This window comes from Littorina saxatilis, linkage group LG4 (genome assembly GCF_037325665.1).
Source record: "Littorina saxatilis isolate snail1 linkage group LG4, US_GU_Lsax_2.0, whole genome shotgun sequence".
NCBI lineage: Eukaryota > Metazoa > Mollusca > Gastropoda > Littorinimorpha > Littorinidae > Littorina > Littorina saxatilis.
In genome coordinates this window covers 37261945-37278740 of record NC_090248.1, presented here as the reverse complement: position 1 = coordinate 37278740, position 16796 = coordinate 37261945, and the positions used below count along the sequence as shown (strand labels likewise).

The 16796-nt window shown below is 43.5% G+C and overlaps 1 protein-coding gene and 2 long non-coding RNA genes across 4 annotated transcripts in view; 2 read left to right on the top strand and 1 right to left on the bottom strand.

Moving 5' to 3' along the window:
* The window catches only part of LOC138964660 (uncharacterized), a 464957-nt gene that overhangs the window by 224358 nt on the left and 223803 nt on the right, over positions 1–16796 (bottom strand). The window lies entirely within an intron of this gene.
* LOC138964654 (ubiquitin carboxyl-terminal hydrolase 19-like) overlaps positions 960–16796 on the top strand; it is a 59399-nt gene continuing 43562 nt past the window's right edge. For both annotated transcript variants that reach the window (XR_011455171.1, XM_070336663.1), the window contains exons 1-6: positions 960–1254; positions 6850–6993; positions 7876–8012; positions 8575–8683; positions 10853–10899; positions 11314–11414. Coding sequence is in view for 1 of the 2 variants with exons in the window: in XM_070336663.1 (XP_070192764.1) it covers positions 1143–1254; positions 6850–6993; positions 7876–8012; positions 8575–8683; positions 10853–10899; positions 11314–11414 (650 nt within the window). In the remaining variant the exon portion in view is untranslated. The remainder of the gene's footprint in view (positions 1255–6849; positions 6994–7875; positions 8013–8574; positions 8684–10852; positions 10900–11313; positions 11415–16796) is intronic.
* Positions 2505–6302, top strand: LOC138964657 (uncharacterized). The gene is made up of 2 exons (XR_011455172.1): positions 2505–3981; positions 4810–6302. It is a non-coding gene; the product is annotated as an uncharacterized lncRNA (long non-coding RNA).

The following is a 16796-nucleotide window of genomic DNA, read 5'->3' as shown; positions in this document are numbered from 1 at the left end:
GTTGATTACAACTTAAAACGCACACTCCCAGGTAGCTCGACTGTGTTGCTGCTAGCTAGCTTTCCACTGACTGAGAGGAATTTTAAGTGACCCAAATTTTCCAGCAATGGGACGATAAAGTAATGAAAAGGATAATGAAGAAAACGTGAAAAGATAAGAGTAAATTCAAACAATTGACAATTGTTTGTTTAAATCATTTTCTTCTTTAATAGTTTTGATGAAGCGAACCCAACAATCTGAAGCCAAATTTGTATCTTTTTAGTATCATTTGTTTATTGTTTATTGTTTTCAACCACTCAGAAGACCAACAGGTTCTGGATAAATGTTAATGGTATTGTATTTTATTATTACGTTTTCCATTTTTGTTGTTTTATTCTTTAAATCTTGAAATGTTGGCCACCTATCTGTTTCTGATTTTTGTTGTTGCTGGTTAGTTTAGTTGATGGGAGGGAACAATTAAGTGGATGAGTCCAATAATTAAAGCATCACATTCTTGTTTCACGTCTTTGTTTTAGGTAAACTAGCGATTCTGGTAAAATACTTTTTAGTATCAATATATTCACAAAACAACTGAAAAAAATTTTAATTAAAAAATGTACAATATAAATGTTCTTTGCTTCTAGAAAATATGGCCTAATTCTATGTCAGCAACAGGAAATAGGACAGTTGATTAAACCTCCTTTAGCTTCCCCCACACCAAAACTTCTGACGTGGTGCTGTAATACATTTTTCTGATCTGAATATGCAGTGCAAATTTTCGATTGTTTACAAAAGAGAACAGAAATTAATGCAGCAAATTTCACCCGCAGCGAAAACCATTGTTTGATCAATGAAGCAAACATACATTTTACAGCTCGAGGCTTTGTTGAAATAAATGTTATTATGAATTCCTACATGTTAAATTGTTTGGATAGATTTGGGTAAAACGATATTCAAAATTACCGGAAAAACTACTTCCGGTCAAAGAGAGACGCAACACATTTTCCTTTGATAATGTCCGTTGTGACACCGAGAAGTCATACTATCCCCAGTGATCTATTGAATTAAATCTTTCCTGCAAAATAAGTTCAGACACGCAAAGAAAACGGCCGCACACGCCTGACGTGTGCGAGGAAGGAGAGGGAAGTGGGACTTCGTCTCCCATGGAGGAGACGGTGTGCACAAAGAAAGACTCAATTGTGGCTGCCTCTTCCACCTCCATACACGATCATCGCAAACGAAAGAAAAACGAAGACATGTCTGAAGACACTGAAGGTAAACTTCAATTGAAAAAAGATCTGAAAGAAGTCGTTAGATTGTGTGCAAGATGCGTGCTGGTGTATCTAAGTTAGGACCAAAGATATTGATCTTCGTCTAAAGTTACTCGCTGCTATTGCTAAGAGTAAGAAATAATGAAGTGATCTAATTTGATACTGTGAGTGTGAAAATTTCATGGAAACGGTTTTGTGGTCCCAATTACCCAAGGACAGAAACCACAGGGTTTTTTTCACAACTCTCACCCATTTGGTATTTAAACGAATTTGACAAAAGGGACTCAAAGACATTTTCTTAGGCCTGCCGCTCTCTGTGTCCAAAGTAGCAATCAAAAAAGAATTTTGTTAGCCCTATGACTGGTAGTGATACTGAACAATGTTTTAATAACCATGATGTATTATTATTAAGTGGTATGCTCCACAATTTTCTCCCGGGCTGAACTCTGCAACACTCTCAGTCTCACACGTGTACATTTTCATTTTAGCCTAAAACGAATAAATGGAACACAAAATGTATATATAACTTAAGAAGAAGGGTAGAAGACTGATTTTCAGAAAATGAGGGAAATTGGTCTGGGACTCCAAATCAGGTCATCTTTGTACATGTGTATGTATTGAAGAATCACCATCCTCTCATTCCAATCTCAACCACAAAGTTGATGGTAAAATATGGTAGAAGAAAAAGAGTTCTCTTTTGAGGGATTCATCTGAAAGTGAAAGCCAGATGAGGAGCCACTCTGTTGCGTCTAATAATTGTTTAAGAACTCTCCCTCACATAAACACCTGGTCAGTGATATATTGTGATCTACGCCTCTCGATCACTCTGTTGACTGTTGTGATCCTACTCCTATTCCTAGCGATTGACCAACCATACAATGTGAATACAATGCTCTGGGCACTCAAGAGTTTCTCCAATGCTAAGACTAAGAAGCACCTCAAAGCTAGAAAAGCGTCTATGAAATGAATTTGTGCTAGCCATCCCCGAGCTATGAAACTGGGTTCAGGAAAGTAAAACAAGAAGGACTTGCATTGAAGTGAAGAAGAGCATTTTATTCATTCTTTTTTGATTTTCACATATTTAGAGATTTATTTCTCATTCATTATGATCAGTTTAGTTCATAACCAACACAGGTGGGTTTTTTGTAAGCTGAATCAAACAGGCTCTCCATTGATACTAAAGTTAAACTCAAGATTTTTTATTTTTCTTGGCCAAGTATTTTTTGTAGGTAAAATCTTGCATTGCACTGTTTAAGGGGATGTGCGGGGGTGATTTTTGAGCTTTTGGGCAGATTTGGGCATTTAGACATTTTGACTGTTTGGAAAACTGTGGTCATTTTTCTTTCAATTTCTGCCGTTGATGTTGCATATACATGTTTTTTTTGTGCAATAAAAATAAATTCAATACACCAACCCTCGCCTGATTGCGTTCATTTGTCTTGAACTTGCCTTATTATTGCCGATTTTCAACACCTTGATCAGCAAATTTGAGCAGACGACAGGGCGAACACTGCATGACGTTGCTTGCTACATAGCCTCCCCTGTTTGCATGTGACCGTTGTTTCGTTATTTTCCGGACTACTTCGGCTCTAACGGAACATTTTCAATGTAGGTCAATCTACGCCAACTTCCTTATACGGAGAGTATGACGTATGATGTGATCTTGATTCGTTCAACCGGGGTCACGTGGTACAACAATGGCGCTTGTTTACAAGCAGTGAAAGTACACGCTCCTGTGCAAAAATGGTTCGCACCAAGCCATCAACAACCAGAGGAGCCCCAAAATCTACGAAAAAGAGGACAGATCAAGTGAAGAATCAATGGAAGGCGAAGAAATCAGCGCAATCAGCTTCTGTGCTGGCTGACGTGGCAGAATTAGTGCCGGTTTTGGGGTCGTCTGCTAGTGCTCGCGTCGATTCCTTCGACTGAAAACATTCTCGGCACGAAGACAAGAAGTGAGTTCAAAAAAGAATCGTATGAGAGGTTTGTGTCCGGTGGAGTTGACACTAAGTCATCTGCTGCTACTGAAACCATGGTAAAAACCCAGAGGGGTGTTGTAGACTTTGCCGAAGTAGACAGTATGGTTGCAAGTCTGTGCTGTCCACAGTGTAAAAACAAGTGCTTGTCTCTTTGCACAGACTCCAGACCAACAAGTGGCTTGGCAGTATTTGCCCAGGTGAACTGTTCTTCGTGCGAAGAGCCTGTGTATGAACAGTATCTTGCGACAAAATTTAAGGCCAAGACAAAAGTGTTCGACATGAACAGACAGGCAGTGTATTCCTCACTTGCTTGTGGACTGGGAGCCACCACATTCAGAAATTTCTGTGAAAACATGGATTTAGCTGGACTTCACCACAAGACCTTTCATAGTCATACTCATGCCAGCCAACTATTCACACAACTGGAGAAATTCCGGAAGCATGTGTTCAGTGACACTGTTGCATATGTTCGAGAAGTTCATGCAAGATACTGTGGCACTACTCTTGGTGTCGACGACACCCTGAACATTATTGTGAGCTATGATGGCACCTGGCTTACTGGTGGACACTCTTCGCACATTGGAGTTGGGTGTGTTGTGGACTTACTTACTGGACTCTGTGTTGATGCCCATGTCATGTGTACCTACTGCCAGGTGTGGAGTCTACGGGGCAGAAGCTGTTTCAGGAAAAGCCAGAGGAGTATGCGGCCTGGCTCGTGGACCACTTGGACAAGTGTGAGGTGAACTATAAAGGTAAATTATATCTGTTTGCACAGACATATTTGAATAGAGTTTATTTCAAATTTAAGCAACTTACTCAAATAATATATAGCAAATTACAAGTAAATGTAATAGTGATGAGTGGATATTATTTTCCATGCATTCCAGTGAAACTGAAAACCAAAACCAAAGGCATGGATGATGGATTAAAAAAAAAAGCGTCATAAAGACAGATCATCAATTTATGATAATAATAATGAAAGTTGTAACACATGCGTAAAAATCCAATTTGTATCTTGAATAGTTCAGGGCATGGGGGAGTGCATGTGTGTGATGAAAATAATAAGAAAACACACACAGATAGATAGACAGACAGAGAGAGAGAGAGAGAGAGAGAGAGAGAGAGAGAGAGAGAGAGAGAGAGAGAGAGAGAGAGAGAGAGAGAGAGAGAGAGAGAGAGAGAGAGCTGTATCTACAGCATCAAGAGAGATTCACAAGTCTTCAGAATCAACGGGCTTCCCAGAACTGAGGGAGCTAGAATAGTGGTCAGGGGATGGCAAATAGTACATGTATGTGTGGCACAATACAAGTGTAATTTAAAAACGTTCAAATGGTATTAATTAATGCATTATGCTTAACGTTTACAATCTAACAATGTTCAGTGCACCTATACCTGCTGCTAGAAATTTAATATTCAGTAATTTGGTAATTCCATGTTTATTTCATTTTTTTTCCGCATTAATTATAATTGAAGTATTAGCTGGACAATGACTGTGAATAACACATGCGCGCACACACACACACACACTTAAAAAATACTCTGTTTGCAAATTACATTTCTTATTTTGTTCTTGTTTGCAGGCTCATCAGGGATGATGGAGGTGGAAGCAGCCCGTGTCATATGGCGTTGATCGGTGAACACCAACAAGCTTCGCTACACAACACTACTGTCGGACGGTGACTCCAAGACTTTTACATAGCTCAACGACATCAAGCCCTATGGTGAGGATATTCACATTGACAAGGAAGAGTGTGCGAACCATGTGAGTAAACGACTTGGTACAGCTCTTAGAGAGTTCAACTTTGGACCTGCTGCTGCTGCCGACTCTGCCCAGTTCTTCGGATTCTAGACTGGACATCACATGAAGAGGCTTGGAGCAGCCAGGATGCACAAGAGGGTGCGGAACAGTCTGAAGGCTGTGAGAGACAAGCAAAGTAAAAGGAGAGACAAAGTGCGGGCAGCCAAGTCAGAGAGACTGGAAGAACTTGTTCAGCTGGAAGGTGGCCCTGCATATATGCTGCAGGCATGTTCTAAGTTTTGACTAAATGTTTTAACTTAGACGGGGAATCGAGATGAGGGTCATGGTGTATGTGTGTGTGTATAAAGTGATTCCGAGGAAACTACTGGACCAATCTTGACAAAACTTAACATGAGAGTTCCTGAGTGTGATATCCCCAGATGTTTTTTTCCATTTTTTGGAAAGATGTCTTTGATGACGTCATATCCGGATTTTTTTAGGCAGTTGAGGCAGCGCTGTATCACCCTAATTTTTCAACCAAATTGATTGCAATTTTGGTAAAGCAATCTTCGACGAAGTCCGGACTATGGTATTGCATTTCAGCTCAAAATCTTAAAAATAAATTAATGAGTTTGCTTGTTAAAGTTGTCATTAAAATCTAATTTTTAGTAACAAATTAAACCTTGACTGCATTGCATTCCTCATTTTTTCCTGAATTCAAAAATATATAGAAATGTCATGTTCACTCTAACAATGTGCTCATAATTACAGAAAATAGGTTTAGTAAGTACTACATATATATGGTCTCATGCTTTGCGGAGACGAGCGTGATCCGTCTCGGTATTGTTAGCCGAGACTATCTAAATGTATCTCGTAGTCTTGGTGATGACTGGTTTGTGGTGTTGATATTTAAGTTTCATACCGATTGACTAAATGTTTTTATATCGCTTTAGGCGACTTGTCATTGTTATTGTGGTTAACATTATTCTCAATCTCATATATATTGTGGTTATTGTACGCGTGCAATTGATGACTTGGGTACGTTTCGTAATTTGGAGCTAGCTTGTGTGTGTGTGTGTGTGTGTGAATGTGAGCGAGTGAGCGAGCTTTTTTTGGTGTGCATGCGTGATTGGGAGTGTGTGTATGCATTGTTTGTAACTCGGAACAAACAATTTTCCAGGTGTACTGCACATGTTTGAAATAACTTATGTTTTATGTCTTCCCTAACTTTTAAACGGTGTCTCTAAGGTGTGAAAAACATTCCTCAGTGTGGAATTTGGTGATACATGTATGTATTTTGGGTTTAATTACAACTATCAATGGTTTCAAAACAAATTGTGTGCGTTTTTGCCTTTTCCTCAGTTTGCATGTTTTGACATTTGGGAACAACATGATTTCAAATCTACTGGTTAGATTTCTGTGAAATTCTGCATACTTGTACTTTCACATACTATCTACAGAGTTACCATTTGAATAATGAATCGGAAAAGAAATGTTGGCTTTACGATTTTTTTAATATTAAATTTTACGCAAAATTTCAACATTATGATAAAAAAATTTTTTTTTAAATAACTGTAATACTCACAGAAAAAATAAATGGTAAATCTGTAGATATGATCTAAATCTATATTTATGCAAAATATTGGACAGAAATCGAGCATTTGGATATGGAAAAAACGGTTCCTAAAATCCAATATGGCTGCTGTTTACTTTCCTGTTTCTATAGCAACGACATACACAATAAACAAACACATTAACGTTTTTTAATTCAGAGACCATCAGTATTATAACAAAAGCCACACAAACAGTGCTGATCATCATATATGGAAAATAGCGATTTGGCCCTCACATGGCCTTAAACTTTGAAAGTTTGGTCTTGCAGATCTTCCGCCTGCCAAGCTTGCATGGGCATGGACACAGGATGAACAAAACGTTTCCATGACAACAAAACTGGGAGCTGGAGATGGAGAAGCAGATAAAGTAGAGGTCTCCTTCACGGAACAGCAGATGACCATCAGACTTTCTGGTCAGTTTTCCTGAGCTTGGGTATACGTGGTAGCTGTGAGGAAAGAACACCCATTGGTACCAGCCAACCGTGTCCTTACATTGCAGGTGGCCTGTCATGACAGATGTATTTTGGTGAAGGTATTACAATAGTAAAGGGACAACAAAAGGAGTCTTTTCTTTGGGGGTGTTCTCACATCAGAGGGGATACTCATCACAGGTATGTCCAATGGTACCTGTCAAAAGAGGATAGAGATCAAAACAACACAAGTGTTCACTTCCACCTATGCAGTTGTCCTTCCATAAAAGAAACATGTTGGTGCTATTCTGAAGCAAAAATACTACAGGAAGTACAGTTGAATCATATACCCTGCCTGGCAATCACCTCTTGATAACAACCACTTGCCAATTACGACAACCCTAAAAATAAAAAAAATAAAAAGTCTTTCCTATTCATCTTTCCATAACAACCACCTGTCCATAAGGACCACTTTTGGGTGGTTGTTGTAGACAGGTTCCACTATATCTAAACTGTCTTTCCTTTCAAGATGTTCTCTCGTTGGAGACACTGTTTATAAATCTTGAAGATGTATGCCACTGCGCTAAGCCAGAAGTGGTCAGGTTCCAGGAAAGCTAGGGGCTTTCTAGTGAGTTTTTTTGTGAGTGTGAATTCTTCATAGTGATACAGCCCCCTCGACACGCATCATAATATGTACATCACACATGAGCATATGCAGTGGAAGAACGTGGGTGCGCTCGCACGCATTCATGACATGCACAAGAACGTACTGCAAACACACGCACATCCACACTCTTTCAAGTTGTTGGTCTCTACCGCTGGTACAGAATGCTAAAAACCACTCTAGTAAAATGAAACACAATGTATGTTTTGTTTTTTCCACAGATGGACGGGAGCAGTCCTGGTCTTTCCATGGCGCCATAGACAAAGATCAGAGCCGTGCCCAGCGCAAAAAGCGGAAATTCACCATCACTGTCGTCAAGAAGGAAGCCGGCATGTGGCCTGACTTGGAAGCCACTCAGGTGAGAGTTCCATCTGCAACCGCAGTAAGAGGGAGATAACTTAAATGGTTGGATACTTCTTCCTCTTCTTCTGTGTTCAAGGGCAGAACCGCCCACTTACACTCATGTTATTTGCACGAGTGGGTTTTTGCATGTATGGCCGTTTTTACCCCTCTATTTAGGCAGCAATACGGCTCTTTTGGGGGAAGCATGCTGGATATTTTCGTGTTTCTATAACCCACTGAACATGGATTACAGGATCTTTTCTGTGCGCACTCGGCCTTGTGCTTGCGTGTACACAGGAAGGGGGATAAGGCACTAGCAGGTCTGCACATAAGTTGACCTGGAAGATCGGAAAAAATCTCCACCCTTAACCCACCAGGCGTGTCCAGGATACGAACCCACAACCTTCTGACTGGGAGGCCAATGTCTTAGTTATCCACAAGGTCAATGTGCCCCTCAAATGGTTGGATTCGACAGTCATCAATTTAAAATGTGTTGTGTCTCTGTCTTGAAAGGGATTACAAGTGTTATTTTGTAGTGGCAAGTACATGTACTTTACTCAAAAAGGGAATGATTTCAGATTCCAGAACGGCTGCAGGAAGAGCTGATACCTCAGAACGTCACTGATGACACTGCGACGGAAAAAGAACCTGTGGATTCACTGCAGGAAGTGAGAACCAAAGAGGAAGGTACGCCAGCGTTCACATTAACCGTACATTGCTGGTAATTTACTGTTTATTATCTGTTTATTACCCAAAGGAAACCATCAGCCTGTAAGTTGTACCACTACCAGTTTTGATTTTATTCGACAGTTTTTCCCACATCAATATTAATTGTTATGAAATTTGTGTTTAGAATGACTGTCTGTTGTGTCCGAGCGACTGGTTTCTGTAGGTGTTATTCATCCTGCCATCTGTGCAATATTGTTGATTACAAACCCCAGTGCGATCACTGGGTAAGGAGTCTTATTTGTGAATGTATGCGCTCACAGACTAGAGCCAGTTCTTGAGCGTCGATAAATACAAATTATGTTAGCATTTGGCTGTGTTCTTTTTTCCTGCTTGTAGAAGAAACTTTCCTTCCTGTGCAAAACTATTTTGTCAAAAGAAAATGAATTTACAGAGGAATAGAAAACCAAGGGAGGGCAATCCGTTCAATGTATACTGAAAGTAGTTGTAGAGGCAGTGTAGTTGTTTCCCTTCGTGATGGAAATGGTCCCTTTCCTCCATAGTTTTTGTTCGTTCTGCATAGCTTCCTTGTTTTGGCTTGTGCAGTTTTGTACAACTCGATACAACTATCTTGTACAACTTCGGATACACTTACGTAACTCTAGAAACATCATTCCTGTACAACTATGTCCACTTATCCAATCCAACACTGGAAATAACTAGTGTGTACAACTCAGTAAATACTTACCATATACAACACTGCAGTCACTTATCCTGAATATGTATTTCAGTTCTGCTTTGGTTCTTACCATGTATAAATATTGCTCCTATTCTGCCATCCAGCAACCCACCCACCCACCCCCACCCCCTCCTCTCCTGTAACTCAGGAAATTCTTACTTTATTTAAAAAAATTTGTTTTCATTCTCTCTTGCTTGTCCCGACGCTTGTTCCTTCTCCCAGTATGCTCTCACGCTGCCCCGTCCCAGCACTGCAACATCCACCCCTGAACTTCGTTCCGCCGCCAGACTTGTCGAATTAATGAGTCAACCAGTGTTGGTCAGACACCTGGGCACCCTCACACATTTACAGACACTCCAGGGAAGGATGTCAGGCCGCTGCGGTAGGCTACCCTTGGTATATATACAACACTGCCGTCACTTATTCTGAATGTGTAATCAGCTCTGCTTTGGTCTAAACTTTTCTCCTTTTCTGCAATCTAGCAACCATCCTGCGATCAGTCAGCCCCACCCACCTCCCTTCTCCCCTCCCCCATGCTTACGGTCAGACCCCCCTGTCCCCTTGCCTTCCCTCCCCCATGCTTACGGTCAGACCCCATTGTCCCTTTGCCTTCCCTCCCCCATGCTTACGGTCAGACCCCCCTGTCCCCTTGCCTTCCCTCCCCCATGCTTACGGTCAGACCCCCTTGTCCCCTTGCCTTCCCTCCCCCATGCTTACGGTCAGACCCCCCAGTCCCCTTGCCTTCCCTCCCCCATGCTTACGGTCAGACCCCCTTGTCCCCTTGCCTTCCCTCCCCCATGCTTACGGTCAGACCCCCCTGTCCCCTTGCCTTCCCTCCCCCATGCTTACGGTCAGACCCCCCTGTCCCCTTGCCTTCCCTCCCCCATGCTTACGGTCAGACCACCCTGTCCCCTTGCCTTCCCTCCCTCATGCTTACGGTCAGACCCCCCTGTCCTCTTGCCTTCTCTCCCTCATGCTTACGGTCAGACCCCCCTGTCCCCTTGCCTTCCCTCCCCCATGCTTACGGTCAGACCCCCCTGTCCCCTTGCCTTCCCTCCCCCATGCTTACGGTCAGACCCCCCTGTCACCTTGCCTTCCCTCCCCCATGCTTACGGTCAGACCCCCCTGTCCCCTTGCCTTCCCTCCCCCATGCTTACGGTCAGACCCCCCTGTCCCCTTGCCTTCCCTCCCCCATGCTTACGGTCAGACCCCCCCCGGTCCCCCTGCCTTCCCTCCCCCATGCTTACGGTCAGACCCCCCTGTCACCTTGCCTTCCCTCCACCAACCAGACCCACTCCCATCTTGGAGAACCACTGTCAGTTTGTAAGAAAACTTCCACATTCTTTTCACGCATACACTTGTGTATCTCATCTAAAGTCGGGTTAAAACCCGGGAACATGCCCCTTATGGCTTTGCCTTGAGGGCGTAAAACTTGAATTTCTCTGTTCCAGAACCTGTATTGGAGTTGCAGCACATGAAGCACGACTTCTTTGAACGGGTAGGAAACAAAATTAGCGAAGAAATGTCAGAGTGTATGTTTGGTTTTGCCTTTTTTGTTTTTTTTTACAAAAAGCATGTGCGGTGGGATGGGCTAGTTGAAAGCTCCAGTATTGGTAGGTAAATACGAACTTCTTCTTTGACGTAGGAAGGAAAATACAGAAAGGGGAGGATGAGTTGTCAAATACATGACAAACATTCCTGCCCATATTTAATCAGTATAGAACTGTCTTGCCTGCTCATTATTGTGTTGTTGTGTGTGTTTTGTTATATTGTTTGTTTGTTTTGTTTCTTTCTGTTTGCTTTTTTGAGGTTGTGTTTTTTTAGTGCATTTCAGTTTCAGTTGTGTTTGCTGTGACTTAGAAAGCAAAATGCCAATGAAAATATTGAAATCCCTGTCTGTTTTATCTTCCAGGACGACAGTATCATTGTTCACATGTACGTCAAAAGTGTTTCCAAAGATGCAGTGAAGATCCACTTTGACAAGCATTCATTCACAGTAAAGTTCCAAACAAGGTGAGTGATGATTTTTTTTATCAGTTCATTGTAAATGATATTAAATTACATATTCTTACGCAACTCACATAGATAGCAATAACTTCGTTTGGTTGCTAAGACATTGAAGCACTCTTACATGGTAACATGGGGAGATAACTCTAAAACAAAAACCACCTGCCATATAAGGCATGATCCGTGGTAGTTATCTCCCCTACCGGTGCCCGCGCATGCGCAGGCCGTATACCGGTAATACTCATTCCTTTTTCTTCAACGCACGGAGCAAGACGTGCTGTAGTACTCTGGCTTTGATCTAAAGCTATTGGTCTTCACGGCGGTGACTGACCATCGAATCTTGGTAACGCTGTTGTTGTTTCATCTCTACTTCAAGTATTGGGTGAGAGCTTTCATTTTTATTACCGAGACGCGTTTGTTTTAACTTTTGGAGCGTGTTGCAACTTGTATTTTGGTTCAGTTTTGTCATACAAATGGCGGACAAACCTTAAGATGAAGAGAGTGAGTGAAAACTCGGAGTTCGACCAGTCAGGCTTGCTCTCCCAGTTCTCAGTCAGGCAATGCGACCAATATAAAGTTAAGGTAGCTACTACCACTGCGTCTCGTACTCAGATTATTTTCACTGAGCGATAACGTTTCTGTTTACGTTTTCAACCTGGCGAATGATGAATTGTGTTACGGTTTCGATTGACAAACCTACCTCGTCTGTTGCGGCTTCTTTCAAGAAAGTTCAAGCGCCTAGCGCTGTTTTAGCTTTGACTAAAGCCGATTTGCTGGCGATATTTTCGTCTTTTTAGACAGAGGTGCATGTTTTGATCTCGTCGGAAAGGGCAAATAGCCTCGCGTGCTGCTCTGCCCCTTCCTTCGGGTGTTGTAAATGTTCATTCGCTTGTGCGGGTTCGTTTCGAACCGACTGCGACGGTCACGTCCGCTGGCGTGGTCGCAGATCCAACGACGGTGTTGGATATGTCGGACTCATTTTTAGACAAGTTTTTGTCTGAGTCTGGGACATCAGCACCTTTGGGTGTTCTTGGCGAAGTACGCAAACCTTTGACGTCAGTTTCCGTTTCGGCGGAATTGCACACTGACCGTAAGGGTTTTTCCACAGACCAACCTGGCTCCGTTTTCACGGTCCTGGGCATGGGATGTGAAGGGCATGTGTCTGCTGGTTCCGCCCCCGCAATTCCAGTCGGGGCGGCTGCTGGCAGACAGGTTACAGGATCTTCCGGTTCCAATTTATTGGGGCTGGTCGATGCTCATGCTATACAGTCCTCTGCTGGTTCCGCTCCCTCCGTTGGCGTCGGGGCGGCTTCCGGTGGCAGGAGAGGTTTGACTTCCGCTGTTAGCAGCTTCGCTGTTGGCGGAAGTCATTCAGTCCTCTGCTGGTTCCGCTCCCTCCGTTGGCGTTGGGGCGGCTTCCGGTGGCAGGAGAGGTTTGACTTCCGCTGTTAGCAGCTTCGCTGTTGGCGGAAGTCATTCATCAGCCTGTGGCTTCCGGTTCCGCTGTTGCGGCTTCCGCTAGCCTTTCTCAGGCTACATCCGCTTCCTTTCCCAGCCTTTCAGCTGGCATTGGGCAGCGGATGGTGGTCACATCCACGGATTTCCGGTTTCAAAAAAAAAAAAAAAAAAAAAAAAATTGTTCCACAACCGTTTCCGGTTTCGGCGCAAGTTGCCTTACCGGATGCCGGTTCCGCTGGGCATCCCTCAGATGATCGTTATGATGCTTCTGTTGGGGGATGAACAGCATATGGAGGAAGAAGCATCAGATGCAGATGAGGAAGCTTCTCGCCGACTTCCGGCTAAGCTACATCCTTTGTTGGCTTTGGCAGCAGATGTTACTGCACACCGCTTCACGGAAGGGGTGTTTGCGGCAACCACTTCCGCTGCTCCTCCTCCATCAGCTTTTGCTGATTTCGTTTCTTATCAGAAACGGGCTGAGAACTTCAAGTTTTTAGAGTCACCTGATGTGGCTTATCAACTTGCTAAAGTTTATCTGAGCGATGTTCCTCTTCCGCTGCTATCGGCTCATGGGGACGCTCCTGCAAGAGGCTCAGCCCTGGCTTGCTGCTCCTGGTCGTGTGGCTCATCATTCTGTGACCACCAACCGGAAGCTTCGTCTAGCTAGCACTGGCAGACCTTCGTTGTCTTCCTTTGCCTTGCCATTAGCCAAGATGGCTTCGGCGGCTATCGCTTCTGGTAGCAGGATGGTTTTGCCTTCCGCCGTTAACACTTTGGTGTTGGCAGTCGGCAATCATCAGTCTTTGGCTTCCGGTTCCGCTTTTGCGGCTTCCTCTGCCTTTCCATGGGCTGCATCCGCTTCCTCTCCCAGCTTTGTGGCTGGCACAAGGCAGGTGGATGGTCCATCCGTTCGCGGAGTTCTGGCTTCCGGAAATTTGTTTTCCCCAACCTTTCCGGTTTCGGCAAATGTTGCCTTGTCGGGATTGGTTTTCGGTTCTCATCTTTTCAACGATCGTTGGGATATTACTGAACAGGAAGCTGCCATCGTTTTGGCACTAGCAGCAGAGATTAATATGCACTGTTTCCCTGAGGGGTTAGCAGTAGCATAGTCATCTGCGTTACTTCACCATCAGCTTTAGCTGATTTTGCTCCTTCTCAGAAACAATCTGCGAACTTTAAGTTTTAGAGTCTTTCGTGGCTTTTTCAACTTATAAAAGTTTTCTCACACGATGTTTTGCCCCACTTCTGCCTTTTACGGCATCATATGGGGAAGGCTCCTGCTTCAGGTTTGCTGTGGCTTGCGTCACATTCAGCTGATTTGAGCCTTATTTCAGGAAATTTTCGAACTTTAAGTTCTTAGATCCTCCCTCGGGGGCATTTGAACTTGTGGAAGTTTTTTCAAATGATTCTCCTTTGCCTCCACTTCCTTGTGGGCAGCGAGGCGGCGTTGTTTTCGCTTGCGTCACCCGCGCAAGTAACGCATCACTCGCTGAGCGCTATCTGTAGGCCTCGGTTACACCAAGCCTAAGAACTTAGCGTATTCTTTTCTTCTTAATACGGAACCGCTCCCGGCTACACCGGGCTTGACGATCATTCATCTTTATGTTCATAGCAAGGAGAAACTGTCTTTTTTCAAGATCATGATCTCCTGGCTGTGAAAGATTGTGGCCGCACTTCTTTCTATTATCGTCTTTGAACAAGTCTTTGATTTGTTCTTTCCCTTGTGCGGTTACGTACTCACGGGATGCCTTTGTGTCTGTTGGGACACATTTACAAAGGATTTAACTTTGCTGTTTACCGGAAAGAAGTCCTAGGCCGACAGTATTGTTCTGTTGGTGAGACGTTATTCTCTTCCTTGCTTGAGGGTTCTCTTCGAATCCTCTTCTGTGCACGCAGACTCTTCTCTAACAAAGAGAACTCACAGCAAAATAAAAGCCCACGGCAGGCCTGGCTTTTCTTATCTATAAGAGCACTAATCTGGCTGTTCTCAGCTTTGCCCTTTACCTTCTCAGCATGGCGTTTTGCCAAATACCCATCACTTTATCCCCTCCGGGCGATTCAGAGGTCGGGTTTGTTTATCTTCTTCCCGGCATGGCGCTTTGCCAAATACCCACCGCAATTTAGCGTCGGGTTCAGTGGGCAAACAATAGCATGTTGTTATTCTTACTATTGACAGTTCTGTCAACTGGAGTCTTAGTGCTTGTCATCACTCTGCTTTCAGCCTTTGTGTTCTACCACAGCGGCTGGAAGGGGATTAGGTCCTTTCTTGGGTCACTTGCAAAGATCGTGCCGATGTTTACTCCCTCCTTTGGTACACAAAATAGATCGTAAGTGGCTACTTTTTATGTTGATTCTAAGCAATCAAACAAAGAGCTGGATCATGTTAGTGTCTTTTCTCGACTGGTTCTCAGACACAACCAATCATTGGATTCTCACACCATTGCTCATGCAAGGCTTTTCCATTGATTCTCTCTCCATCAGCGAAGCAGTTCTTCTGTTTCTTGTGGAATTGTTTCCCCTTGTCAGGGGAGAACATGCGTTAATTCAATCAGGCAACACCTCAGTGGCCTTTTTTATCTTAATAAGCAAAAGGGGGGAGGGGCATCTCGCTTCCCATCGCTGCCACATCGAGCATGCGAGATTTTGATGTGGTGTTACCACCACGAGATCTTATTAGCAGCGAAGTACCTTTCTGAGAGGTTTTTGTCTTGGCAGACTCTCAAAGTCAGTCGAACAAGTATGTCCACACGGACTGGGCTCTATCTCTTTACGCGCTTCTACTCCTGGTGAATTTGTAGAAGCCGCTGATAGAAGTTTTTTGCCTCTCGGTACTATCTCCTTCTGCTAAATGTTCGTCTCACCGTTCCCGGATATACTCTCGATTTTACTCGGAGCGGCCTGTCGGTCGCACATTATGGGCCCATTTTTCATTGGTTGCCAGCCCTTAAGGCCCTTAAAGCTGGCAAGAGGGCGCTGTTTTTTACACTCGATCCACACGGGTGTCTACCGTACGGGAATCATTGAGACGCTCAGGGGCTTCTGCCTCAACTCTGGATTTGGTCTAGAGATCCCATAAGGGTTCAGCGGCTTAGTTTCCATGTCACATTGACTGGCTTGGAACAAATGGCGTATTATTAACGGAAAGAACTCCATTTCTCTCCGTTCATTGCAGGTGGCGAACCACTTATTCTGGCTTTCTGAATTTTCCCCACGTCTCTGTTTTAAGACGTTACGCGATATCAGTTGCACTGATACAGCTAGGTTGCAAAAAAATTTTCACTTGGGCTCGTTATAGCCATCGTGATTAAAGGAGCCTCCCTTTGGTTGGCTGGAAACAAATCTCCAGTCCCGACTTGGGATTTGCTCCTAGTTTTCGAGCTTTTGAGATCGGATTGTTTAATCCTTGACAAAATTAGCCTTTTTAATCTAAACACGAGAAGCAGTCATACTTACTCTAGTAGCTTCTGAGAGAAGCGGGAGTATAGGTGCATTTTCTATCTGGTTTTGCTATAGTCATCTCTTTGGAGAAAGACTGATCTATAGCGCTTAGGTTTGATTCAAATTTCTGGCAAATAATCAGAAACCTGAGGAACCAGCTTTGATAATACAATTCAATCCACGTGCAATAGTTTGGCTCTGTTAGAGCCATATTAGCCTATTGAACATTTCGAGTTTTAAATATATTTCTAACTCGCACTGATCGGTTTAGTTCATCAGAACAAAGGCTTTTGTTTATTTTCATCAACTCTTGTAGAGGCAATGACTTAGTGAAGTCAACCTTAGTTAGATGATCTGCCACATTGATTAGGCATGCCTACAGTGGTGGCAAGAAAAGGGGAGGGGGGGCAGTCAGTCCTCCCTCTTCAGGCAGCTCGGACTCTAGAAGTCAGAGTGTGAGCCTCTTCTTTATCTGTTCTCAAGGCTTAGAGA